At 38.3% G+C, this 26378-nt stretch overlaps 1 protein-coding gene across 3 annotated transcripts in view; it reads left to right on the plus strand.

Moving 5' to 3' along the window:
• Window positions 1-23139, plus strand: part of ARHGEF7 (Rho guanine nucleotide exchange factor 7) — a 70620-nt gene extending 47481 nt beyond the window's left edge. For 2 of the 3 annotated variants that reach the window (XM_031056196.1, XM_031056197.1), the window contains 6 exons: window positions 564-657; window positions 3463-3552; window positions 6716-6892; window positions 16105-16204; window positions 16835-16889; window positions 20045-23139. In XM_031056196.1, coding sequence (XP_030912056.1) covers window positions 564-657; window positions 3463-3552; window positions 6716-6892; window positions 16105-16204; window positions 16835-16889; window positions 20045-20167 — 639 coding nt within the window. In that variant the 3' untranslated portion in view covers window positions 20168-23139. The remainder of the gene's footprint in view (window positions 1-563; window positions 658-3462; window positions 3553-6715; window positions 6893-16104; window positions 16205-16834; window positions 16890-20044) is intronic. The other variant, XM_005419965.3, reaches the window with a different exon arrangement.
• The last annotated feature ends 3239 nt before the right edge of the window (window positions 23140-26378 follow it).

Consider the following 26378-nt stretch of genomic DNA (forward strand, 5'->3'; position numbering starts at 1 on the left):
ATTGTTCCTGTAAATTACCATGACCACATTTTGAGCAGAAATGCTGCTGGGTTTGCTGTTTGTTTGTGGGGTTTGTTTGTTTGTTGTATTGGTTTTGGTTTTTTTCTTCCTGTAGTCCTCTGTAAAAACAGACCTAGACTTTTACAAACTTTGGCTTTGAAGAGTGTAGTACCTGCCAAGCTTTCTTGTTAGGTCCCTCTTTTGCTTGCTTCCCAGTAGACAAGTGAAATGGGTTGTCTCTTCAACTATTCAGGAAAAAGACCTGTCAATGTATTCCTGCTTCTTCTCTTCACTCTAGCTCGCAAACAGGCTGAATGCCTTTGCAGCAGGTTTTATGTATATTTCTGTTAACAGAACAGATAAAATACTTGGCTGTGTGTGCAGTTGGAAGAAGGGTAGAGAGGAAATCAGCCAATTTAAGCTAATTGAACGTGGCAAAAAATATTAGTAAACTGAATTTTGGGCTGTTAAAAGGGTTTTAGTTAGTAATTCCTGCACGCATCTTAGAAGTCAAATTTTTGAAAGACTGTCTAGAAGCTCTACTTTTTATTTTTCCTGTACAGGATCTAAGTAAAAGCCCTAAAACCATGAAAAAGCTGCTTCCCAAACGCAAGCCAGAGCGGAAGCCATCGGATGAAGAGTTTGCACTGAGAAAAAGTAAGAGAGACTTGAGCAAATATCTGCATAATACAAAGGCTGGGATTAAGATCAGTTTAATTTCTGTAAGAGTTAGGTGTGCAGTGTAAGCAAGTCACCTGATTTCCTCTCTCATGTCAGGGGAGAGGGGTAGGTATATCCCCAGAGGATGGTTTGTTATAGTCATCTTCTTCTGTGATGGCATCTGTAGAGCTTTACTGATTGCTGCAGTGGGTGTCTGCTTGTGAAGTGCCTATTTCTGTTTGTTACAGGAGGAAGGGAGGCTCACTAGAGAGCCAGGTGAAGTTCAGTGAGTTAACCCTGTGTTTTAGTAACCTGTAAGCAGCAAGGTGAAGATACCGAACCACTCTTGCAGAATATTTGTAGCTGTGTTCTTAAGTTGGTCTTGGTAGAAGCTTCTGTTGTCCTGGGTGTTGGAAAGTTGATTATTGCTGCTGATTTGAAGTTGCTTCTGCAATCACTCCTAGGATCCAACAGTCTTCTCTTATCTCCTGTAAATTATGTCTGTATCTAAATAAATCCCAGATATTTGGGTTGCCTGAAGTATGAAGAAAAACACTGATCTGAGAGAGACGTAGTAATGTACAGAAAGAGAGAGGTCAAAATCTGGATGTTGGGATAATTTGAAGTGGAGGGAGCGTTAATGTTATCAAGCAAGCACAGTATTCACTTACTTGTCAGTGTTGCTGTAATTCTTCCTTAGATAAATGTGTGTGAATGAAAATAATCTGATTACTTGTATCAATAAAAAACAGGGTGTTTTATTGGATAGATTTTTGCTGTAACTTTTGCTTCTCTATGTCTATCTTTTGCTCATGGGCTTTTTAAGAGTCTGTGCCATGAGTGTTCAGTGCATGAGGTGTGTTATTGTGGCAGTTGTCTCTCACAGACTTATATAGAGCTGGAGAGAAAGAGCTTTTCCTCAGGATGCTCTTGGTTTGTCTGAGGTGTTAGTCCTTCTGAATGTTCTGTGAATTTCATATGGAAAAGGTTAAGGTAACGAGCAGAATGATTCTCTGTTCATGGATGAGCAAGTGGATGTTGTAGTTCAGGATGTTTTATCCTTACAGCAAGGCATCTGTTTAGGAAAAATGAAAGTACTGTAATACAGTATCATTTCAGATGTCGGAGAATGGAGATTCAGTAGTTGTAATGATGATGATGAAGCTGTCAACTTGCAGGTTTAGCAATTGTTAAAGAACACAATAGGAGGAGTTAAAGATTTTTACTTGGCAGAAGGAAGGAGTCTGTATCTTGCAAATACATTGTTCTACTCCTGATAGATAACTTTTATTGAAAGGTATTTTTTTGTGTGTTTCTTACAGATTTTTGGTATTCATCTTTCCTAATCAGTAATTAGAAGCTTCTGTGTTTCTTCAACTTTCTCAACTTTTTTTTCGTGGAGCTATAAAAGTTTCCTGTCAAACTTAAAGCATTTCTGTCAAACATAAAGCATTGATAGAGAGGCCTGGGTTTTGTTACTTCCCTTCTCAGGAATCCAGAGGATTTATGGGCTATGTTTTGAGAACTGCTGTGTCAAATTAGCTTTTCAACAGACAAAAGAACTGAGATGTTTCAACTGACTGCCCTCAAAATGCTATTTCAGAAGTCTAGTATTTGCCCTGCTACTGTAATTATATGGTGCTGCATTGTAACTACAAAATCCAATTATTTTTCCTGCCTTGACACAGGGATAACCCATAGTTTAGAGTTCCTGCATCTCTTAAGCTGTCGGAAAATTATATTGGGTCAAGATAATTTCTGCAGTAGCTAGCTTGTCCCAACAAATGTTTGGAAAGTTGGCTTTGTTCTGGTGATAATAAATCACGAAACCCAACAGGATGCATTGGCTGGCAAAGAATACAACTGCATTTTGATGTTGAAGGCTTCTCAGATTCGTGTAGCAGGAAATCTTCAAACCTAGTTATTTCACAGGGGAAAAGAGGAAAAATGCTTTTAAAACAACAAATTGTCTTTTATTGCACATAGACTTCTGCTTTAATCTGAAGTAATAATGGTAGAGGTAGAGGTTCACTCTATTGTGAGTGAACAATTTGACACTATTTTTACTGAGTCACCCAATGAGATTCGCTGTGGAGCTTTACCTTTTGGAAAATGGTAAAGCTTACCTTTGCCATGTTAAGCTTGAATAGTTAAATTTGTTCAGTAGTGCTATTTCTGTTGAAGTCTGAATAGTTTAGAGTAGTCACTTTCCACAGATATATGTACATGATAGCAGCATGTTCCCTCTGCATGCTGCACTGAAGTTATGCTGTTAATTTGAATTCTGTTTTCAGTTGTGTGCTGTTAGGCGAGTAAATCTGATTTTTAATATATATATATATATATACAAATGCAAGAAATTTTTAAAATGTTTTCCGTGAATTAATATTCTGTTTCTTTATTTTGTTGATTAAATAATGGAATAGGATGCATATTGAATTGTGTGTTTCTATAATAACTTCAATATATAGGGATTTTTCAGTAAAATGACTGGATTAGTATGAGAGTCCTCACACTCCAAAACACGTTCTGTACAATATAAGATGCTCAGAAAATATCTTGAGTGTGTGAGTGGTTACTCTGAATTGAATTGTTTCTAAGCATTTCAAAATAGTATTTGTCTTTTTAGACTATTACTTTTGTTCATTGAAGTTTGATTTTTTAAATGGTATGATTAAAATAATTTTAAATGGTTGATTAGGCTGAACTCTGGACTCAACTGAACTGTACTGATTTACAAAGGCTTTTCTATATTAAGAAACATGCCCATGTTTAAAATTCTGTTTTTCCCATTGATTCTAGGTACAGCTGCTTTAGAAGAAGATGCTCAAATTCTTAAAGTCATTGAAGCATATTGCACAAGTGCCAAAACACGTCAGACATTAAATTCAAGTAAGTTAGCCATTTCTACCCATTTCAGTACTTTCTAATAAAATACCAATAAGATAGTTTGCAAACGAGAGTCCTGTATATTCTCCATCCTTTGCAAATAGCAAGCTGGACCTGCAAATAATAATAACCTGTTTCTGATTTAACATCAATGCCAGGATGCCAAGGACCATGGTTAGAGGCTATCATTTTTTCAGTATTTTGAAACAATCAAAAACAACAAAACCCCAAATGTAGCTACTTGTCATGGTTTACAATTGTACTAAAGCTTTACCAATGAATAAGAGGTGTCTGAACTGAATATAACAGCTAATCAGTATGCTTTTGGATAAATTTCAAGAAGCTGGTAAGTAGGAGGAATGAAGAAGTCATTGTAATTTTGGAGGACTGTATTTTTGTTGTGTTCTGTTCAACAAAGACTTTGTCCATGGAAAAGTAACCTAGACCTATAAAAATTTCTTATTTTTATTGCCACTAGTTGTTTTTAGTATTAATTACAAATTTTAATCCCGTCTCATAATTTCAGGAGAAATTGTTCTCAGATGTGTGTTGCTTAAAGCCATTTTTAGTTTCTCAGATCAATACCTAGCATATTGAAAGCCTGTAACGTGCCTCTGGGGTCCTACTTCATTTAATCCAAATCAAGGTTGCCATGTGGAGTTCCTCTGTATTGTAAGTAAAACGTTGCTCAAAGCAGGGGAGTCCACCAGCATGTGTTCCATTTACACAAGGAAGGAGAAAATGCTGTTGCGTTTGTCCTTTTTGCACTGTTGAATACAAATTTAATTTGGAGATCCTTGGAACACAGTATAATGAATTTGAGGTACTTGGCTGGTTTTGCTGGAACTAGAAGGCTGGACATCATAACTTCTTGTCCATTAAAGATATTTAAATTTTGCAATATTAATCACTCTTACTGCTGCCTGCAGTGCTCTAGGCCTGTTTTGCTTCCCAGCAAAAGCACTTTGTGCTGACAGTTGAAGTCTTAAAACACAATTGCTGACTTAGTTCTTGAATTTTCCTAATACATGTTTATTTGCTATTGCCACCTTGAAAAAAAACACAGCTACTTTGAATTCTTATGTAACTTACAATTGGAATATAGTAATTATATTAGACTGTAAAAACTTCTCAAATAACAACAAAAGCCCTAATTTTAACTTTTCTGTCTTAATGAACTGTAGATCTCCAAGATAATGAAATCAGCTACTGCTACTATTTTTTTAATACTAATCTTTTTAAAGTCCTACAGTCATTACAGTAGTGTGTTTAATTGGATAAAGGGAATGAATGAGTTCAAAGTTCTGAAGATATACTGTTGTTCCAAACAAAATCAAAGGAGATGATTGCTGTTTAAACACCTCAACTGTGTTCTGTTATTTCCAAGGATAACGTGACAAGAAATGGTTGGGAAAACATTTGCACTTGCACAGTAGTGTGTGTGTGCAGATATGAAGTGGATATGATTTTTTTTTTTTGCTTGCCTATTTTTCCTGTCTATGTATATTTAAGAAATATACATAGTGCTGTGGGTATCATTGCATACATCAGAAGTCAGCTCTTTTATTTGCTCTTAATTGTAGCAAGAAACAATTTTTTATTGATTAGGCACACAGCTGCTTTGTTTGGAAAGCATAGTGTTGTCACCTAAGACTAGATTTCAGAAGGTCCATTTGTAAACTGGAGTTGGAAATGGGGGAAGAACCAATAAAGCTGAAATTGCTTCTGTTGGAGCAGTAGTCAGTGTAGAATAATAGAATGAGAGAGTTGCCTGTCATCTGTGAGGTATGCTGGCTTTTACATACTCCATTCTTACCTCCCAGTTAATATTCTGCCTGTCCCTGACAGCACTCACTGGATAATTCCCCTGCTGCACCTTAATCTGCTGCTTTTGGCAGTGTCAGTACAGCTGAGCTATGGCACCAGTGCAAACTGGTAAGGTGTGGTATTAGAGGGAGCAGAGCAGCTTTTTATCAGTTTTTTGGGTGGGAAAAAGTGGGATTTAATTTGGGTAGGTAGATGGAAATGAAAGAGCAGAGTCTGACTTTCTCATGCTTTTTGTACACTGAGCTTATTTTGCATTTCTGCTTCAAATGAAGACTTAAAATCCTCTGTGATATCATGTGTATGGTGGCTCATAACATGGCCACTTATGTGGCTTCAATCCTTGGGTATTGCCAGGCCTTGAAAAAATAAAAAACCTGTCCTTACTATGTTTGACCAATGACCCTAGAGATCTAAAGATATTGAACTGGGGGGATGGACTTGGGCATGTAGGAAGAGGTGTGTGAGGGGTCAGAATGGGCTAGGCTGTGTCACTCTTAGGCTCTTGGCCATGTTTTTCTGTAAGTTAATTTGTCACATGGTTTAACAAATAACAAGAGGTATGGGCACAGAAAAAAATGTGCTTTGACATTTTTGGCGTGCAAGATGTTGCTGCTGATTTAGTAATCAGCAGCCCTGCTCTGCATGAGAACCTTTGCTTTTCTTTTTCCCCCTTCATTTTCCTCTTCACAGTGGTGACACGAGCACTTCTGTTGGCTGTGTTGTGAGCTGGTGGGAAAATTACCTGCTTGAAAAAACTAACCCTACAAAAGATTTTTTCATTTGAAGCTGTTTCCTGACCTGGCTCATGAAGCAGCTGTACAAAAGACTGTGTCATTGCAAGGGAGGGAAAGGATGAGGTACAGATACGTGATGGGGAAGGGGCTGTTGCTTTTCACATTGGTGCTGGATCATGCTGGCTTACTGTGTTTGTTTACTGCTCTGTGCCCAGTCAAATCCTCCCCAGACCAGAACTGACTCTGTATTTCAAAAGAACCTGACTTCCTCTTCAAAAAATTACACTTTCAAACAATATTTTGTTACTCAAAATTCTCAACTGAGACTGCCTAGAAACTTAAAAACCACTTCAAAATTGTATTGTAACCGTTCAAACATTATGTGCTGAGTGTAATTTATACCTGAACCCCAAACAAATTTGAAAAAAAAAAAGAAAAAAACCAACTTTGGTGCCTTTTTAACAATATTTTCTCTTTTCCTTCTCTTCCCATCACCTTTTTGCTTTTATTTCATGTGTTTGGTTGTGGCTATTCCTTACGTTCTCCTCCTCATCCCACCTCTGCCTATCCACATCCACCATTTCATTTCACCTATACATCCTTAGCATGGCAAGGCACTGACCTGATGCATAATCACGTCTTGGCTGATGATGACCAATCAAGTCTAGACTCCTTGGGTCGTCGCAGTAGCCTTTCTCGTTTGGAGCCTTCAGACCTCTCAGAAGACTCTGACTATGACAGTATATGGACAGCCCATAGTTACAGAATGGGGTCTACATCTCGTAAGAGCTGTTGCTCATATATCTCTCACCAGAACTAATGCACTTCTGAGCTTTTTCTTAACAAATGCTTGTTGTATCACAGCCTGCTTTTCTTAGATGTTTTCTTGCTGTTCCTTGTCTCTTTAATGTGATATTTTAACAACTTCTGAGGGAGCTCCTGAAACTTCAGTTATACCTGGTGGAAGGCTCTATTGTCAATTCAGTACACGTACAAATAAGTCATTCTAAAAAGTGTATATCCTGTTAAGGATGATACTTCTTGAGGGTTTTTTTAACTGACAGATGTTAATTTGTAGCTCTGAATGGTCTTTTTTTTCTTTTGACTTGGTCAGTGTAGTAACAGGTCCTTTATTTTCTTTTTATTTTGGATAAGCATATTTTTATATTTTGTACTGAAGCCATACTGGTTTGAGAGCTGAGTGCCAGCTATATGGAAATACCTTAGTGGTTGTGGTTGGATTTTCTATATATTATTAACAAAAAACATAGCTGGTAGAGTAAGTGAAATGCAGCTTAAAAATAAGCAGTTCAAGAGCAGTAAAATCATTCAGATATTCACATATCTGGCCTGTTTGTTTGGAAGAGCATTTGCTAATCCATAAAAGTTTCTGGTTTTATACTGCTGTCTTTTGCTCATTGCTTAAAACGTTTATATGAAGGACCTTGCTGCTCTTTCCCCACCCCAGTCCAGCAATTGTCATGAAAACCTGGCAGTCCATGCTCATTACATGCAGTGTTTTGGTACTCTCATGTTGCCTGTGGTCATACTGTCACTTTACTGTGTGCAGTAGTGTGGCAGAAAGCAGGGTTTAGATGTTTACTTGCCTGTTAAAATACACAACTGTCAACTCTCAATTGACCATTCTTCTTGAAAAGACGAGAGGAAAATGATTCCCCTGATGGAGGCTCCAGTGTTCAGCATCTGAAACTCTAGGTACAACTGTGATCAAATTGGCTTGCTTGAAGTTCTGAATAATAGAATGCTTGGCTTTTGGGTTGTACTGTTTGGAGCATGTCTGTGACAGATTTTATTGTGTCTTGTAACTTCTCTCATAAGCAGGTTTGTTTTCAGCAGCAGCTCTTCACTTACAGTCATGTTGGCTTTTTCAGAGAACTGTGACATGCTGTGCACAGCTGAAGGTCTCAAACCTGCCCCTGGGGCACTGCTGGGGTGAACTGTGTGTGTGTGTGCTCTGTCTTGTTGTGAAAGTAATTGGCATCAAAACAAAAATGGCATGTTTTCCAAATCTTTGTAAGCATTAGGAAAAAGTGTGATGAAAGTGATGAAAGGACAGAAACAGTTCTCAGTTTTGCCAGGGTTCCCAAGTGCAACACCCTTATCACTTTTCACAGAAGCATGTTATCCAGTGTTCAGATACTACTCTATGAACAAGTTCAGAGTAATTGTGATGAAATTTAACTGCAGCCTGGGAACTTGATCACACTATTTAAAAGGTAATCAATACCTCTCTGTGGGTTACGTGATCAGAAAGTTGCAATTGCTAGGAGTGCATGATTTCTGAAGGTGGTCAGTGTGGAGAAGATGTTTCAAGGCATTTCATGTCTTCAATTTACGTTCAGTCTTGTTTGATCCCCTGCTTTATCCTCTCTCACTGTTGTTGGCATTCTGTAATGTGACTAACAAAAGCAGTAGTGCTTACCAAGGAGAGTTTTCAGGGGTGCATTTTACTGCTGGTCATATATTAATGTAATGACCAGGAACTTGTGTATGTTGAACCTTTTGCAAATGGAGGAGTCTTGCTTAGAGAAATGAACTAAGTATATGTGCTCCATATCATTTCACAGCACATTTGTAACCCACTTCACTCCCTTCTTCTTTTCAAGTTTTTTTGTTTTGTTTTTTTAACATATATGGAAAGTACAGATTGTTTTTTGCCCTGTTTCTTATGATGTGGTGTTCTAGTTGAATAATGTTTTCTGCACTGGATAAATGATAATTCTTTTATGTCTGTTTCATGTTATATAGTGTAAATATGAGTTTGTAATACAGTTGTTGCACTTGAACTTTCCTTATCACACAGAAAGTTTTGTTATACAGATCCGAAGATTTTGACTTTTTATGCACCAAAGCTTTGACAGTTTACCACCATTAATTACTGTAGCATTTATGTCATTAGGCACTATCATAATTAGGATCTCTCATATTGTGTATTCTCATATTAACATCACAGCACATTTAAAACCGTTCTACATCTTCAATGTTACAGGCTGTAAACTATTGTGAACTGATCAGGAGTATTAATGCAAAATGCTTGAAACAAAAAAAAAAGGACAAATGTGGAAATGATGGTATTCAGTCCAAAGGTTCAGTGTTTCTATTTTTGTGGAACTTTAGTCATGGTAATAACAGTACCTTATGTTTATGCAATTCTGTAAATTGTATGTGTACAGTTACAAATACACTGGAAGGATGGAGAACCTGAATTGGAAGGTAGGTTCAAGCCATTGTCAGGCCCTCTTCTCATGGCTTATGCAGTGTTTCCATATAAATTAGTACTTACCATAAGCTGAAGCCAGCCAGTATTGATTGGGTGTTTTGCATAATCTTGCCAAAACACAGTAATGTGTATATAGTGACGTAAAACATAGAAAGAGTAATATATATTGTGCACTTCATTTGTGAATGGGAGAAGCCATCTTTAGTAGGTGACTGCCTTTGGAAAATGCAAAATGGATGTATATCTGAATGTTTCATTGTACTGTACAGTATGCTTATTGTTTGTGGTTGCATATATCAATTAAGTGTTTTGTTTTATATGAAAAGGACATCTGTTATGTACAGTTGAAATAAATTTTGCATTTGCTAGACTGTGACTTTAATATTTAATTATTACACAGGGGGAAAGGACAGCAGAACTTGTAACTTAACACATCCTCTTCTCCCTATGCCTCCTTTCTCTTCCTCCTTTCTTCCCAGAGGAATCAAATGCTGACATGAAAGACCTCTTTTGACATAAGTGTGTAATCTTTGTTTAATGTAGTTGGCATCTACAGGAAATTCAATGTAATGGGAAGTATGTATTCTTCTATATCCTCTTTTTTGTAAAAATAATTTCAGAGACATTGCCATCTATAGATTGTTTTTCTGTTGCCTCCCTCTCCTGTTAAATTGATTTTATTTTGTTCCTTTTAGTCCTTTTAGTTTTTTTGGCTTTTTTTTTTTTGGTTGGTTGGTTGGTTTTTTTTTGGTTTTTTTTTTGGTGTGTGGTTTTTCTGTTGTTTGTTTTTTTGTGGGGGTCTTTTTTGTTGGTATATTCTCAGTAGAAGCATGGGCTGAATTACTGGAACAATCTAAAATCTACTTCTGCAGGTCCTATTGCCAGAAAGAAATGTTATTAATATACTAAGGGTGTATATAACCTTATGTGTTTTCATGATTTAATATGACAACATTTTTATTTTAAAAGCAAGAGTTATCTTTAGTGTTTCTGCTTAAAATTTACTTACATATGAGTGAATTTAAACAAATCAGTAAGCCAATATGTGTGCTAAAATGTTTACATCAGAATAAATTTAATAACAGCCCCACTCTAATAAAAGGTCATAACTTTGTTTTGCTATGATTGTGGCAGCTCTAGTCCTGCAGCCATGGGCTTGGAAGTTTTTGCATTGGTTAGGGAAGTACAGGCTGGTGGAGTAGCTCTTTCCAAATGTTGTCTTAGGGATCTCCCATGTCTTCAGATGGTGTCTGTCTTCTCAAACTATTCATTCTGTTCTTACATGACTAACACTTACATATGAAGTTATATTTTGGGCTACTTTAATTGTTTCCATTTTACTCATCTAAGCATATTGCTGTAAACTGCCTAAATCAGTCATCTGAGTCATGTGGGTTTTATTCCTGTTTGTGATTCTCTGTTAGTTAAAAAAAGACAAAACTTCATGCCCAAACCTTTTTTAATATTCCCAAGAATTTGCAAACAATGGTATATCTTATACAGTGAACTAAAGTTTAGCTGATATTTGGCTTCTGATTTGTGTTTTCTTTACAAAGATAGTAAAGGATACCCTTTTGATTTTGGCAGATCTGTAGCACAGATTTTTCCAATTTTTAAATCTCAACACATGCAGAGTCTGGGAGCAGCATTTTTAGAATTGTTTGTATTAGGACCTCATGAAAAATTTATTGAGAGAAAGTTCATTTGGCAGGTCTGCTCATGTGCTTTAACATATTTAATATAACAAATGCAGTGACACACTGAATATTTAAAATGACAAGTAATTTTTTTTGTCTAACATTTGCTTCACTAGGAAAAGTACATGCCTGTACATGCCAGTGGTCAATGATGGATCTGAACAGTTGTGTATGCACACACTTGTTTTTCAGTGGCAAGTCACATTCCTGTCATTGAAACTCTAGTAAATTTAATTTCTGAGAGCTTCTTAGCTTGTGAAGTTGTTGAAAAAGAGAATGGTATATTTACAAGTACTGTTTCAAATTTTTCACCTTTATCCCTGCCTTGTTCCCCTCCTTACCTCTCCTAATCACAGTAAAGGTGTGAAGAAAACAGCAGTACTTAAAAGCTGTGCAACAGAGCCTTTGCTCATGGCCTCAGATAATGCTGTGAACTTATTGAAATTACCACCATGCCCACACATCTGACTTCCATACCTTAAATTAGGACACTCATAGTCTTCTATGAGCCTTCTCCTCCCTTTCGCCAGCTGGAGGAAGCTGTTCTTGGTTCACTGGGGAGAGCTGTCTTCTAACTGATGCCCTGAAATTAGCTACTTTAAGCAGATGATGTGAACAACCACCTCCATTTTTCTCTTTGCTTAAATGGTTCCTGGACAGACATGGTCTTTGGACACAGGCAGAGATTTAATATCCAGTTAAAGCAGAAAGGTTTCTGAATTTCATCCCCCTTTTCTTACTTCCCTTCTGCAAAACTTCTGAACTGCCTTCATATTTGTCTGCTAAATGATTCAAAACAAAGGACCAGGCTGTTTACCCATACAGCTCTTTCTGAAGCCTGGCTTCTGTCAGGAGCCAGGATGGTACCATATAAAAATAGCATGGTGCCCAGAGAAATTGTGAATGCCCCATCCCTGGGAGTGCTCCAGGCCTGTTTGGATGGGGCTTTGAGCAGCCTGGTCTAGGGCAAGGTGTGTCTGCCCATGGCAGGGGGGTTGACTCTGTGTCAACCATTTTGTAAGATGTCATGCTCCTTTTGGGGGAGAGTGAATGAAAGGCTGAGGCTGTGAGTTAGGATTGCAAACAGACATCAGTGAGAGCCTCTGTGACATTCAGTCTCTGCTGTAGTCTCTTCCTGGTTTGGTGTTAAGACCATACTCCAGGGCAAGGAGTGACACTCTACCAGTTTTAGGCAGGTATAAACTGAACTTTAGTTAAGTCTTTCAACCATGGAAATACCCAAACAGCTTCCAGCTTTCCTTATTTATCGAAATGCTCAGAACTGCTGGCTTGTTTTAGACTCATTGATTTAGCTGGAAAGGGGATCAGACACTGAAAACCAAAAGTAGGGGGCTGTTCCTTACAGGCCTATTCTTGTATTTCAGGTGTTCTACCACATTATGTAAGGGGTATTGCAAAGGCTTGTAGCCTTTCTCCGAATGTTAGGTGGGCTGTGTTGTTGCTGGCTTTACTCTGGAGGCTAAATTTGCTAAACCTATAATTTAGAGTATGGTTTTGTCAAAAAGCATTGTAATTATTTATTCTCCACTCTAGTGCTGAGAGGCATTGATATTGAATAGATAGCTTTATTTTTTATCATGGAATTTAATTTATCAAACTTAATTGCCTCATGGTTGTAGTGGTCAGTTGTTTGCTTTAATTACTCAACAGACTTCTAAACAGTGGGGTCATTCTTCCAAGACCCTGGTTTTAAGAGTTCCCTATTGAGAAGTTATGGCAACTTACTTGGCCTTGATATTTGCTTGCTAATCTTGAAATAATTGTTTGGGTTTGTCAAACATAGTTTCTCCTCCTATCTACCTTACTTCCTTCAATACCCACCCCCTCCAAAAAAAAAAAACCCAAACCAAATGAAACCCTGTTTTGTGTAGCTTGTGGTGCAGGGTGTCCATCTTAAAAAAAAAAATCAAACAAACAAGCCCCCAAACCCAAACTAAACCAAAAAACCAGCAACAAATCCCCACATGAAAAACCCCTACAAGCTAACTGACTAGTACTTCTGGTTATGTTGTCTCAAGGTGAATTGGGCAGTTGAGGTTAATTTAAATATAGTCATTTGGCCTTTTTGACTTGGAACAGTGTCTTGTAATAAAATACAATGTGAAACTTGGGTGCTTAGAATTGAGGAGTAGCAGATATGGCAAACTAAATTAATTTGGTCCTTCCACCCTATTTCATGGAAATGTGGAGTATTTCTTAAAGGTGCTCGGGATTATCTGAGTGTACAAACTTCCCAGACTGTCCTTTCAGCATTAATTCAGTGGGAAGTGCCCACTGTACTGTAACACAACCCTCTCTTTGTGTCCTAAAGCTGTAGCTTTTGCAGAGGGAAATGTTTCCACAGGGGGTAGGCCTAAAGAACTTGATGATTGCACAAGGTGGAATTTAGGGGATATTGCTGAGTGCCAGTGAGGACTCTGCTTGAAGTTACTTCCAGATGTGTAACTGCAAAAAAAAAACCCAAAAAAACCCCCAAAAAACCCCCCCAAAAAACCTTAAAAAAAAGCTGCTGGCATCAGTGGTGCAGAAAAGCAGGATTTTGAAGTAGCTTTCTCGCTTTCTTTTGCCTTTAGAACTTGACACCTCATGTCTGATGTTATTGTGCATGTACTCATTTGATGACCGGATCCTTTGTGGCAGGATAGATGTGCTGTGTGTTTGTACCTTTGATACTCAGCATGTGCTTGTAGGGTTTAGGAAAAAAATCCACAATAAAGAAAAACCCTCCAAAGCTCACAAAACCCAAACCACGATCAAGGAGAAAGTGTGGGGGTTTTTACATAAGTATGAACCATAGGAGCAGCAAGAGTTCTGACTTACAAATAAGGGTTTGTATAACCCAGGGCATTGGAGCAGTGAAGGCAAGAGTGGAACTTGTGTTCCACAGTGGTTACTGTCCTGTGGCACAGGAAGGTCAGTGTTGACAGCAGCAGTGTTCCATTGGGTGTGTTTGTGTAGTGTGAGGTCTCCTTGTGTGTATCATGTTGTTGGTGAAATGCTTTGTGTGTCTGTGCAGTGTTGTGTGCTGTGCTCTGTTGTACTTCCATCGGGATGTGCTGCTGCAGACATCTGCTTCACATGCATGTGTGTATAACTGAACAGCTGGGACATTTGTTGTCAAGCTGTCTCCTCCATGCTATTTGTGCTTTGCAAGGACCCATTACCCTGCCCAGGCTGGTAGCTGGATGCAGCTCTGTACAAAGGGAAGAACATGTGCTCCATTTGGGTGATGGGAGTCACGGGTGAGAAACCCGTGCCAGTTCTCTCCCCTTGGTCAGTGTCTCCTTGGCCTGTGCTGGGCTGAGGTGTGCTCCACATCAGTACAGAGACCCAAAATGCAGTACTCTGGTAGCAGCTGCTGCCAACTAATTCCTAATACAACATTTAATTCAGTTCTGTGTTAGCTGCCAGGCTAATAAAGCAGAGCAGTAAGCAATTAACTGAAATAAACATAAGAGAGCTTTTTACAGAGACTGACAGCAAAAACAGGGAAGTGTCCTTGAGCTCCCTACAGAATTTGGATGTGTTTGTTTTATAGGTTGTTCCTCCTGGAAAATAAATGGAAGTGTATTAATCCTTAAAAGATTTCTTCGCTCCGTAAGAAGAATTTACAGCTTTTGAGGACAAGATTCTTTCTCAAATCTGCTGTTCTCTTTAGTCTATATAATTTTGACAATCACATACTGATACATTAGATCTTTACTGTAAGCTTAAGGAAACTTTTTTCTGCATTAAAGATATTTGTCATTGTTTGCTAAAATAATTTAAATAGCTAAACATGTACAGCTAAGATAGGATCCCTACAAGCTAACTGTTCAGAATTCAAGACTGCAGCTGTTTGGGAAGTTAATATTTTGCAATGAGTGTGATTTATTCAACATTTTTTTTTGTTTGTTTATATTTTGTATTTTACCATGAACCTTAAAAGAAAAGTGCTGCTAGCACAAAGTAGCTGTTCAGCAACTGATTTCTCTAGGCAGGCAAGTGCTCTGTAGTACCAAGTTATCAGTTACAACTGTATGAGACTTGAGAAATTCCTGGTTAAGGAAAGCTCACTACAGTGAATTTGTGACAGGTGTACCTTGTTTGTTATAACTGATGTCTTAGTTGAAAAATGTAAGAACTTCAGTGCTTTATCTGCAGTGTTTGAATTCTGAACAAATGCTTAGACACCAATTTATTTACAGACCTTAAAAAAAACCCTTTTAATTTGTTGCAGCCAGATTGAATAATGTTTATAGAATTATGGGTGGATGCACATTTCTGAGTTGTGGCTTTTCTAGTCAGAACTACATTTTTATAATCTATATGTTTTATCTTGATGTTATAAATTGTAATATGTGGAAAAAGTTTTGAAGATGTTGGAATGCTTTGAGTTTTTATCATCAAACCATGAAGTGCTTTTTAAAACACCTATTAAATACAAAGAGTGTGTGTCATTTGGTAGGAATGTATTGTAGGACTAAAAGGTTGTCTGTAAGAGTATTTGCATGTATATGTGTGCACACACAAAGTGGAGAGCTTACAGTGTTTTGGGGAAAAGGGTTTTTACTTCTTTTTCTTTAATTGCTGTGTCATTTGATATCGCTATTCTGCTCCTTAATGACAGATTAATGGGCTTAGAGCAGAATTATATCTTGGATTTGTATCAGTGTGAGATCAGAATCTGTCCTTGATGCTTAAATCACTGTTACTTAAACACAGTTATGTCTTTCTCAGTCTGCTGTGGGGAATTTGCCCAGCTTTTACTGATGGTTGAATAGTGCACTGTTCCTTGAACAGCGTAACATCCTGTCCATGGCTCGGGAGTTATGTCACCAGTGGGGCAGGGGTGTCCCACAACCTTTTGTTGTTGTAAGGCTGTGGTTTCAAAAGTAAAAAATGTGTCAGTAACTCATGTGTAGAGGGAAGGGGGAGATGGAAAGTGGTATACCTTGGTCATGGGGGTGTATCATGTGGTGAATGAAAGAATAATCTTTAAAATGCCCCAGTGGTTTTTGTGAGTTGCTCACTTTGTAATTTATTTTTACAACAGGTTCCCGTAAAGAATCAGCTCCTCAAGTCCTGCTTCCAGAAGAAGAAAAAATTATTGTAGAAGAAACTAAAAGTAATGGTCAGACTGTTATAGAAGAGAAGTAAGAAAATGTTTAATGAATGATGAATTAAAGTAGTAAACTTTGCACTCTTCTTCCTCCTCCTGTCTCCCATTATAGCAGGGTGTGTGTGGTGTGTTTGTAGCTGGAATGGAGCTGTTTGGAGTATGCTGCCAGTCCTCTCAGTGCAGCTGGCCTTCATTTAAATGTCTGGTTTCTTTGTATATGCTGTGCAAGCTATTACACCCATGCCAAGAAGTGATGTGCTTCACTTACAAATAATTTTTCCAACTGCTGTCAGGTTTCAGTGTTAAATTGGTGTCATCCTTCTAGTTAGCCTGTGGTGTCATTTGACTTTTTTGGTAAAGTGTATGTTGGAAGTGAAACTACAGTTCTGTTCTAGAAAGCTTTAATACAGAAACCAGCAGAGGTCCATAAATGCTTGAGAGGTGTTTCTTGTCACAGAAGCTGGTAACAAATCCTTGCCTTACTGAATATAAATCAGGATTACAGACAGGTTTGTTTTTTTTTTAAACACAGGTCTGAAATTAGCTTTTAGGTGTGGGGTGTTTTTTATTTAATTGCATTTCATTGAACAGTTTTGTCTAATAATAGATTTAGATGTGTATTTCTGAAAACTGTTGTTACAGATATCTTTTTTTTTCATTTTAGAAGCCTTGTTGACACAGTATATGCATTAAAGGATGAAGTACAGGAGTTAAGACAGGTTGGTAACTTGCTACATTTATAGCAATATGGAGAAAGAAAAGATGGAAAGCTTGTTGTAAAACTAAATATGGCTTGCAAGTTCACTTTGACAGTCATGAGCTTGAATTTTGGACTAGATTTACTTTTAAAAGTAAAATATCATTTGCCAAAAAAGCACTCCCTGTTGTTGTCATCAGTCTTTTGAGAATAGCATTGAGGATTGCTTCTCTGAAGTGAATTGCTAAGCTGGTTTTGGATGTTGCAGCTTCTGAAATGGTAGAAGTGTTAAGCAAGTTCAGTTGTGCTGTATCACCAGCAAAGTAAGATTACAGAGACTGAGAAATCATAGTTGCTTGAGAATGCTAATAAAGGCCTAAATAGAACCAGATATTTATAGTTCTAAGATGATACAATCTTAAACTAACCTGAACACCTTGATGGATCAGTTCTTAAAACTGCTTATTTCCAGAGACAAGAGTCCTTTTCAGTGCCTATCACATGGCTTTTTTTAAATGAGGGCTTCACAATAGCTCTGGGTGCTTTTTTGTTGCTTATTCTAAATATCCACCATGATTAAATAAAAATATCACCTTATCAGGGCTTGTTTTAACCATGTTAATGATTGATCTGCATGTAGACTTTGCTTAATGTATAGGTGAAAAGAAGCATTGGATTTTCCTCACTATGCAAAATGTGAATTTGCTTACCACTCTGACTCCAGAAGTTGGATAAAATTTCTTGTGTTAATGTAAAAAGGATTTGTGTTCAAATTTCTTCAGGTCTGGGGCTATAAATGTGATTATTTTTTTTGCCATCTGTAACCATGCCTAGTATTTCTAAGGATGTCATGCATATTCCTTGAAATAGGACAGTTGATGTGTTGCATACTTAAATTCTGCTGGGTTCAGCATATAAAGAATGACTATCCCAGGTTAGAGCTGAATTTGGCAGTCTTTTAAAAATTACAATTCATATAACAAAAACAGCAATAATAGCCCACTAATACTCCTGTGGCCTCCTGCTTTTGTAAAAAGAATAAATGTGCAGCCACACTGCACATTTATTCTCACATGGAGGCTCTGCACAGCTCCATGACCCTTAAATAAAAAGTCACCTTCTCCTGAGCTTCATGCAACAACTCACTTTTCTGGTGCCTTTCCAAATAGATGTTCTTCAGAATCTTACATCTTCCAAGCTAAGACATATTAAAGCCTGATTTCATTTTCTAACATATCAAGAATTCAGGATTCGCTTCTTAAAAGCATTTATTGGTTCACTGCTGTGATGCTGCCAACCAGAGAAGGGGCAGAAATAATCTCTGAGCTGGCAAAGGCTTTTTGGATAAAGGCTCTCTGGGAGTACATGGTGTCCTGGTTGGTGCAGACACCAGAGTGCAAAGTGGGATCTTTCCTAGAGCAGCTGCCATCAGCTTTTCATAGCTGTTATTCCACAGGCAATACACTTGAGCTGGTCCTGAACTGGCAGACTTAACTTAAATCTGTTCCTATATAAAATAATAAACTTTCCAAATAATGAAGTTTCTTAACAGACTTCAGGAGGGAATGCAGTTAATGAGGTGACAGACCATGGTTGTGTGTACAGACTAGAGAACAAGAAGCTGCAGAGCAGTGCCATGGAAAGAGACCTGGGAGTCCTGGTCAGTGGCAAGTTGAACATGAGCCAGCAGCGCCCTGGCAGCCAGGAGGGCCAACCCTGTCCTGGGGGCATCAGGCACAGCATGGCCAGCAGGGCAAGGGAGGGGATTGTCCTGCTCTGCTCTGAGCTGGGGCGGCCTCACCTCGAGTGCTGGGGGCAGTTTTGGGTGCCATGATAAAAGAAAGACACTGAACTGTTAGAATGTCCAAAGGCAGGCCATGAGGATGGTGACTGGCCTTGAGGGGAAGCCACATGGGCTGAGATCACTTGGTCTGTTCAGCCTGGAGAAGAGGAGGCTGAGGGGAGACCTCATTGTGGTCTGTAACTTCCTTGTGAGGTGAAGAAGAGGAGCAGGTACCAATCTCTGCTGGTGACCAGTGGCAGGACTTGAGGAAACAGCATGAAATGAGTTAGGGGAGGTTCAGGTTGGATATTAGGAAAAGGCTTTTCACCCAAGGGGTAGTTGGGTATTGGAACAGGCTCCCCAGGCCCAGGTCACCAAGCCTGTCTGAATTCAGGAAGCATTTGGACAATGCTTTCAGGCACATGGTGTGATTTTTGGGGTGTCCTGTGCAAGGTCAGGAGATGAACTTAATGATCTTGATAAGTCCCTTCCAACTCAACTCATTCTATGGTTTTATGATCTCATCCTTTTTCTAAAATGTCTGTAAAGGACAGATAATGGGAGTCCAGTTGGACCCTTGGATTGAAGGCCTGTGTTTGTTAAATACCATTAGACTTGTCTTGGGGCCTTTATGTTATTTTACCTTCTGGTTGCTTCCCTACTATTCCCAGCATCACCTTGACCTGTACAGGATTAAACAATGTGAGAATTCCTGTGGATTGATCCCTGTCATCCTTATGGTCCTGTTGTTCATTAATTTCAATATTGCCTGATGGCACTAAACAGTGAGAACTCACTTGTTAATATACATGTGGAGAGATGGTGTTCCTTGAAATTCAAACTTCTCTTAGACTGCTGGAAGTCATCAGTCTAGTTTAAAATCTAGTCACAAAACACTGTTCAGAGAATGTATTGGTTTTAGGATACTCCTTTCAACTATTTACATTCCTAATGAAGCAAGTTGATTTGCATTAAGTTTTAAGCTCTTTGGAGATTGAAACCAGTTAAAATCACAGGAGGTTCTTACAGGGGATATTTAGTGTGCTTACTGCTCCATTTCCCTTCACCATTAGCAACAAATATAGTCTACTCCTCATTGATCAGATTTGAGCAGAAGAATTCATGATTAGTGGCCATCTGTTACTAGCACTTGCTGTATAAAGGCCCCCTAAGTACAAGTAGGAAGTAGCTCAGTTTCCATTTGGGAGCTTTTGTTGCATTGTGTGAAATAACTGTGTGTAACTTGTGAAGTTAATAGAAGCTTTGCTTTTGAACAAATAATATCAGTTTCATTGGGAAGAGCCTTCAGAGTTTGTAATTGACAGTGTATGTGTAGTCAGATCTGTTAAAAGCCCCCAAAACCAACCAGTAATATCTCTGTTTCTGTTAAACAGGATAACAAAAAGATGAAGAAATCATTAGAAGAAGAACAAAGAGCTCGCAAGGACTTGGAGAAGCTTGTTAGAAAAGTTTTAAAGAATATGAATGATCCATCTTGGGATGAAACCAACTTATAACCACTTTTTCTTTTCCCCTTCTTCTTTCTATTGAAAGACCAGTTGTAGAACTGAGCTGGGAAGCCTTCTGACATTAGTCAGTGTTGCATCAAGAGCACTATAAAACAGGATTTAACTGGATCTAGTGATTTCTTGCTCTGAACATACAGAAAGAGTCAAGCCATTTACTGCAGCAATCTGTACTTTAAGCATGGAGACTGTGGATCCTGAACTCTACTAAACTTAATTTGTTTGCATCCAAATTACCTCATTTTGCAGAAAGTGCAGCACCTGACTAAAAGTCCATGTTTTTCAGTGGCTTTTTAATTAAATATATATTTTTCATGTAAATAGCTGTAATTTAGAATGCATATGTGATTGATTATCAGGGCTGATATGTTGGGGTTTTTTTCTTGTGTTATTATAATGGTCACAAGTGTTAGAAATGATGGCAGTACTGTCTTACCTAAGAAAGGTCAGAGTTCTTTGTGGATAATTATGAATTAGTTCCAAATTACCCACTCACCACACATGCAAATTTAAACCCCTGTTTTTCCTATTTACCACTATATTTAAATCCTTTACTGTTACCTGTCACTTTAAACAGTTTACAGTTCCTTAAGAACAGTATTAAAATACAGGAAAATGTTTATTGACAGTAGAAACAATTTTTAACAAATCTAATGCCCACAATTTACATTCACATACACTTGTTTGGCAGACTAATCTATTGTGCTTTGGCCACCAAAAGACTGATGTACTTGCCTGCTTTACATGACTGTGATTTTTAGGTGTTTATGTACTACATTTTCTATTGTTGTGCTTAAACATACAGCTGGCTGATAACGTATCATACAGTTTGTTAAAGGAAAAAATCAATCTAATCCAGAATTATGTGAATAAATTGTTGCTATTTATATTTTATGATCACAGCAATTAAATTTTAGCTAACATTTGTGCAAAAGACACATGGGCTAGGGCAAACTTCATTCAGAGCTCTGTTTCCATACCACTATATAATTTTTGAAGTTCCCATACTGTGGAAGCAGTCATTAGTTTCCCACCCTTTTTGCTTTGCGTGTTGCTGATTTCTGTCCTACTGGGATTTAAATGGAAAGAAATGTGGAAGATTTTTTTTAATCGTACTGTAACTCATAATTTGCACTGCTGACAGATTTTAAAATACATAAAGGAACATTAATTCCCTAGTCTTATAGGTGCAATCACTGCAGTTTCTTGTATTTAAGATAGGAGATGATACATCACTGCAAACGGTGAGCTTCAGATGAAGCACTTAAAATACTAATCCCGTTAAAGCTCATTGTTTTCATGCATTTCATCAAACTTTGGATTTGACTCCAGACAGTGCAGCTTTCTGAGGGGTTTGTGTTCAGTTGAGTCAGAAGTGCAGGTACAGCACAGACTTGAGTCACACCTTTTGTCATTCTAATTTTCTACTGCTCTTTTAACTCCTGCTAAATGTAATGCTCAGACTTCAGCAAATGTTTGTACAAACTTTAGTGAGTTGGAGCCAGGATGATTTGGGTTGTAAGAATTGTAATGCACGTTTTGAATCTAACGAAAATCTACTTTTAAAGCTACCCACTTTTTTCAGTCAAGAACAGCTTTTTTTAAATAGGAAATTCTGTCAATGATTGCATACTTGAGAAACAATTCTGTGGGAATGGATGCTTCATAACCTGAGTAGACAAATTGTCTCTTTTAGGAAGCTGAATATATTTGTAGGTGTCTTGTGTTCCTGCAATTCAAAAATGTTTTCCTTTAATTCTAAAGGAGGAGAAAATGAAAAACATCTACATTACCAGTTTTATATCTTCACAGAACTTTAAATTTGTAAATTATTGTTACCAAAATCTTCCCTTGATATTTGCACAAAATTGTGGACCGACGTTTTATTTATCTTCACATTTAGAAAATATCCTTGCTAAAAACTAAGTGATACTAATCCCTGCAAATGCATACTATCATGGCCAAATTTAGACATGGGAAAGCCAATATAATTAGAATTTTGCTAACATTTTCACTTTGACATCCAGAGTATTTTCAGAGTGATTTTTAATTTTCAATTGAGCAGATGTGAAAGGACATTCCAAAGGAAGAAGTATAAATGGAAAACATTAAGCTTAGCAGTATTTAGCAAATTTTAACTCAGGAACAGCTTCCATCATAACAATTTGTTTTGCATTATATTGTAAAGAGTGATGTTGCGATGTAAATCTTCTGACTCTTAGTACCTGTGATATTATAATTTCTGACAGTACCCCTACATTGACATCTAATGAACATGCCTTAAACACTGGGATGAAGCAGTTGTTAAATATGATCAGGACTTAGGGACTGATTTTATTCAAGGAGGATTGGGAGGACTAATTTTTACACAAACACACACACACACAAAAAGAATAAAGGAGGCAGAAAAGAAAACTGACCTAATGTTGTAGGTAGCTTTTGTCGCTAGTGCAGAGAGCAGCTTCCGACTTTTGGGAACCAAGAAGTACCTGAACTTGTTTTCATTGACAATTTGTTACAGTGTATATAGATTGTAAATGTCACCATGGACCTTCTGAATTGTTGGAAACCTTACATAAGCATGGATAAATGGGGCACTGTTTATTTAACCTATTAAAGGGTTGTTTGTTTGCTCTCATCATTTAGGGATGAGGAGATGAAGCCATTTCTTATCCTATAGATGTGAAGCACTTTCAGTTCTGAACTGTCCAAAATGTAGCATAACATTTCTCTGTACTTACTGATGTATGTGTGTTTGTCTCACCATGTCATGACATCCTAAAGATTGAATAACTGACTGCTTTTGTATAAACCTTTTTAATGCAAATCATTTAGGGAATTTAGAGTATCTGTTTACAGTGTCTGTGAAGAACTCTAGTTTAGATGTCACAATAATATCCTGGTATCCACTACTAAAGCTTTTATGCTACATTGTAATTAAACCATGAATTTTTTCCCCTACCCTATGACGTGTTATGTTTCATCTAATATGTGGGCTATGAGATAAAGGGAAATTGCTTTAATTTTTTTGCCATTCATATAAATAAGCACCTCTCCAATTTAGTAGCTGCTGTACTATCTTGAAAGAGCTTTTTCACGGTCTTTTATAATAGTAAATTGATGCCTGGCCAAAAAAAAAAAAAAAAACAACAAAGCAAGGGTTGTTTAGAGGGGTGAGGAGGAGGATCTTAACTGTCTTACATTGAGAAACATTCACTTCATTTCTCATGGCAACCTGAACTGCTCAGGTAATGTAAGAAATGGAGGAGATCAAAGACAGAAAATAGTGAAAGGAAATAAAGCAGGAAACACTAGAAACTGCATTGAGTGTAAAATATCTACATGCATGATTTATCTGAATAGACAGAAATTTGTGATGTGTGTGCCATAGAGACTTTTTGTGATTGGTGCTGCCTGAAATGGGAGGAGTGGGGTGATTTTTATGGTAGCAGAATCATCAGTATGGCTTTATGCCAGATGGTGGGATGGGTTGAGGAAAGTGCAGGGAGCCATTTGTTTGACAAGATGGTTTTAGTCTTTGGACAAAACATTTGAAGGGATTACTAACGTCTTGGGGGTGTGAAATGATAAATTTTTTCCAGCTTAATTCAGCAAGGAGATATACTTGGAACAGAGGACTTTATTTGTAGCAGTTTATAATTATTCTCGGAAGTCTCACTTTGCAACTTTTCTCTGGGTTCATCACTGTAAAGATGAATATTTTACACAATTTGAAATGGTCATTTCCTTGTCACCTGAAGTGTTTTGGGGATTTTTCTTTTTGAATGTTTTTTATTGAGGTGGGTTGAACATTGCTGGCTGCCAGACCCTCACACAGCCACTCTCTTACATCTCTCCCTCAGCAGGAGATGGGAGAAGGAATTAGATGGAAAAGCTTGTGCATTGAGATAAAAACCACTGATTTCTTATTGTTCACAAACAAGAAAACTAAGCCACCCCACTTCTTAGGCTGAACTTGACTCTTCCATTTCTGTTGCCCCTGTCTTCCCCTCTCCCCCCACCAAGCAGTGCAGGAGGGTGGGAATGGTGGTTTTGGTCTGTCTATAACAATTCCTCTTTCCTGCTCCCCCTTCATCCTTTTCCCTCCTCCAGTGTTGGTCTTCTCCACAGCTGGCAGTCCTTCCAGGATAGATGTGCTCAAAGGTGGGTTCATCCTGGGCTACAGTTCCTGCCAATGAGGCCTCACTATGGTCTGCAGATTCCTTCAGTGCATCTGCTGCAGTGTGGAGTCCTCCATGGGCTGCAGGGGAAACCTTCTTCACTGTGGTGTTCTCCACAGGCTGCAGGCGAGCCTTCTCCAGCACCTGTGACACCTTGTTCCCCTCCTTCTCCAACCTGTGTTTACAGGACTTTTTGTTGCACTTCTCCCTCACTGCTGCATTCTAAAATGGGTGTTCCTCAAGGCACTACCATTTTGTCTGAGGTTTAGCTGTGTCCTGCTTGTTCAAGGGATGTCTCAGTTACATTCTGTTGGACCTGCTACACCTACCAAGCTCAGAAATTCAGGTGCAGAACTTGCTGTTACCCACTGTCACACCTTTGCTCACTGTGATATGTTATGAGAAGGGAAAAGGAGCATGTAACCCTTGATTATGGGAGTGAGGGGCCTACAAACAGGCAGGGGTTGTGTGGGTTAATGTGTGTATCTGTAGATACCCCATAAGTCCCACAGTGCTGATGCTAAAGGGTCCCAGAAAAGGGGAGTTTGCACTTTGGAGAAATGCTGAGATGAAATTTGAGATGAATTTGCTCTGCAAGACATGCTTCATCATCTGGAAAAGGGATGGAGGCTTGCCATATTTTACCTTGTGGGGCTGTCTTAAAGTGGCTGCCTTTGAGTGGCTGCCTTAAAGCCACTGTCCAGGCCTAAATCTAACTCTTGCATCCTTAGGAAGACATAAGAGCTACAGTTCTGGGAGTTACTATGAATAGTTACAACTTTGGTACCAATTACTTAGTGCAGGTCTTCACAGTCCAAAATTTGCTCTGGTGCTCCCATTAGTTCCTGCACGTTCTCACTGATCTCACTGTGTTTCTCTGTTGAACATGCGCAGGCTGTCCTTTGTGCATGGCAGAGCTCACTTCTGTGATATTCTTTTCCACTTGGAGTATCCACTGTCCTGAATCTGTCCCTATTTGTGTGGGTGTGCACACCTGCAGGCATATCTGCTGGCTTTCCAGAAACATGGCAGTGCTAACCAGCCTGGGAAAGGAAGCACATTTTGCTGAATCCAAAACTTAGCACTGTACCAGCTAGTAAGACATAAATGAACTCTGTCCCAGTTGAAACCAGGACAAACATTTTCCTAACGTCCATTCTACTGTCATATGCAGGCCTGGTGAGATTGCCCAAACAGTCAATTTTTTTCTTAGTGTATTGCTAGCCACCTCTTGTCAGTCAAGCAGCTTGTGATAGCTGTGTGTTTGCAGTAGACAGATGAACAATATAGAAATAGCATGTTTTTGCAATATTTTTCCAGCAGGGGACTGTGTTAGCTTCTCCTATGCCAGAAACTACTCACTTTCTCTAAATTTGTTAATATTTCTACTTTTGTATGCTTTATAACCAAATGGAGTTAGCTTTTTGTATATTTTGGAGCAGATTTCAAGCTGCAGTAGGCACAATCTATTAAATACCTTTTGTCCTGTAGTACAGAGGTAGACAGTCACAGTTGAAAGTGTTCATGTAGCATTTGACTGAGCTGTGCCCATGGGATTTGTGTGGGGTTTTTACCACTTCCCCATGGCTCACATGACTTGTAGCATCTGTACATTCAGCATCACAAGGGCTCTTTCAGCATAATGCAGTGTGGAGGTAACACAGGATCAGATTTATTGTCAAGCAGAACTAAGCAAGGAATTTTCTGTGATCACTAACTCATTTAAATCTCTGGCCTTGGTCTACAACAGGCAGAATTTCAGAGGAACTGAGAAAAATCTACTGCTACAACATCTAACACATGAAATCTCCATTCTGAGATTGAATTGAGAAAACTGACATGAGGCAATGCATGCTCCATCCACTGCACTCGATTTCATCACTGCTGGGAGTTTATGATATAGGATTTTTAACAGTGCTGGGAGGGGCAAAGAGCAGTGCATTGAGGGAGCTTGGTAACTTCCCTGTGCTTGATGATAAGCATTTGAAAATACAGGTTCAAGAAAGTGCCCCTGCCATGCC

Source organism: Geospiza fortis, unplaced genomic scaffold (genome assembly GCF_000277835.1).
Source record: "Geospiza fortis unplaced genomic scaffold, GeoFor_1.0 scaffold192, whole genome shotgun sequence".
Taxonomy (NCBI): domain Eukaryota; kingdom Metazoa; phylum Chordata; class Aves; order Passeriformes; family Thraupidae; genus Geospiza; species Geospiza fortis.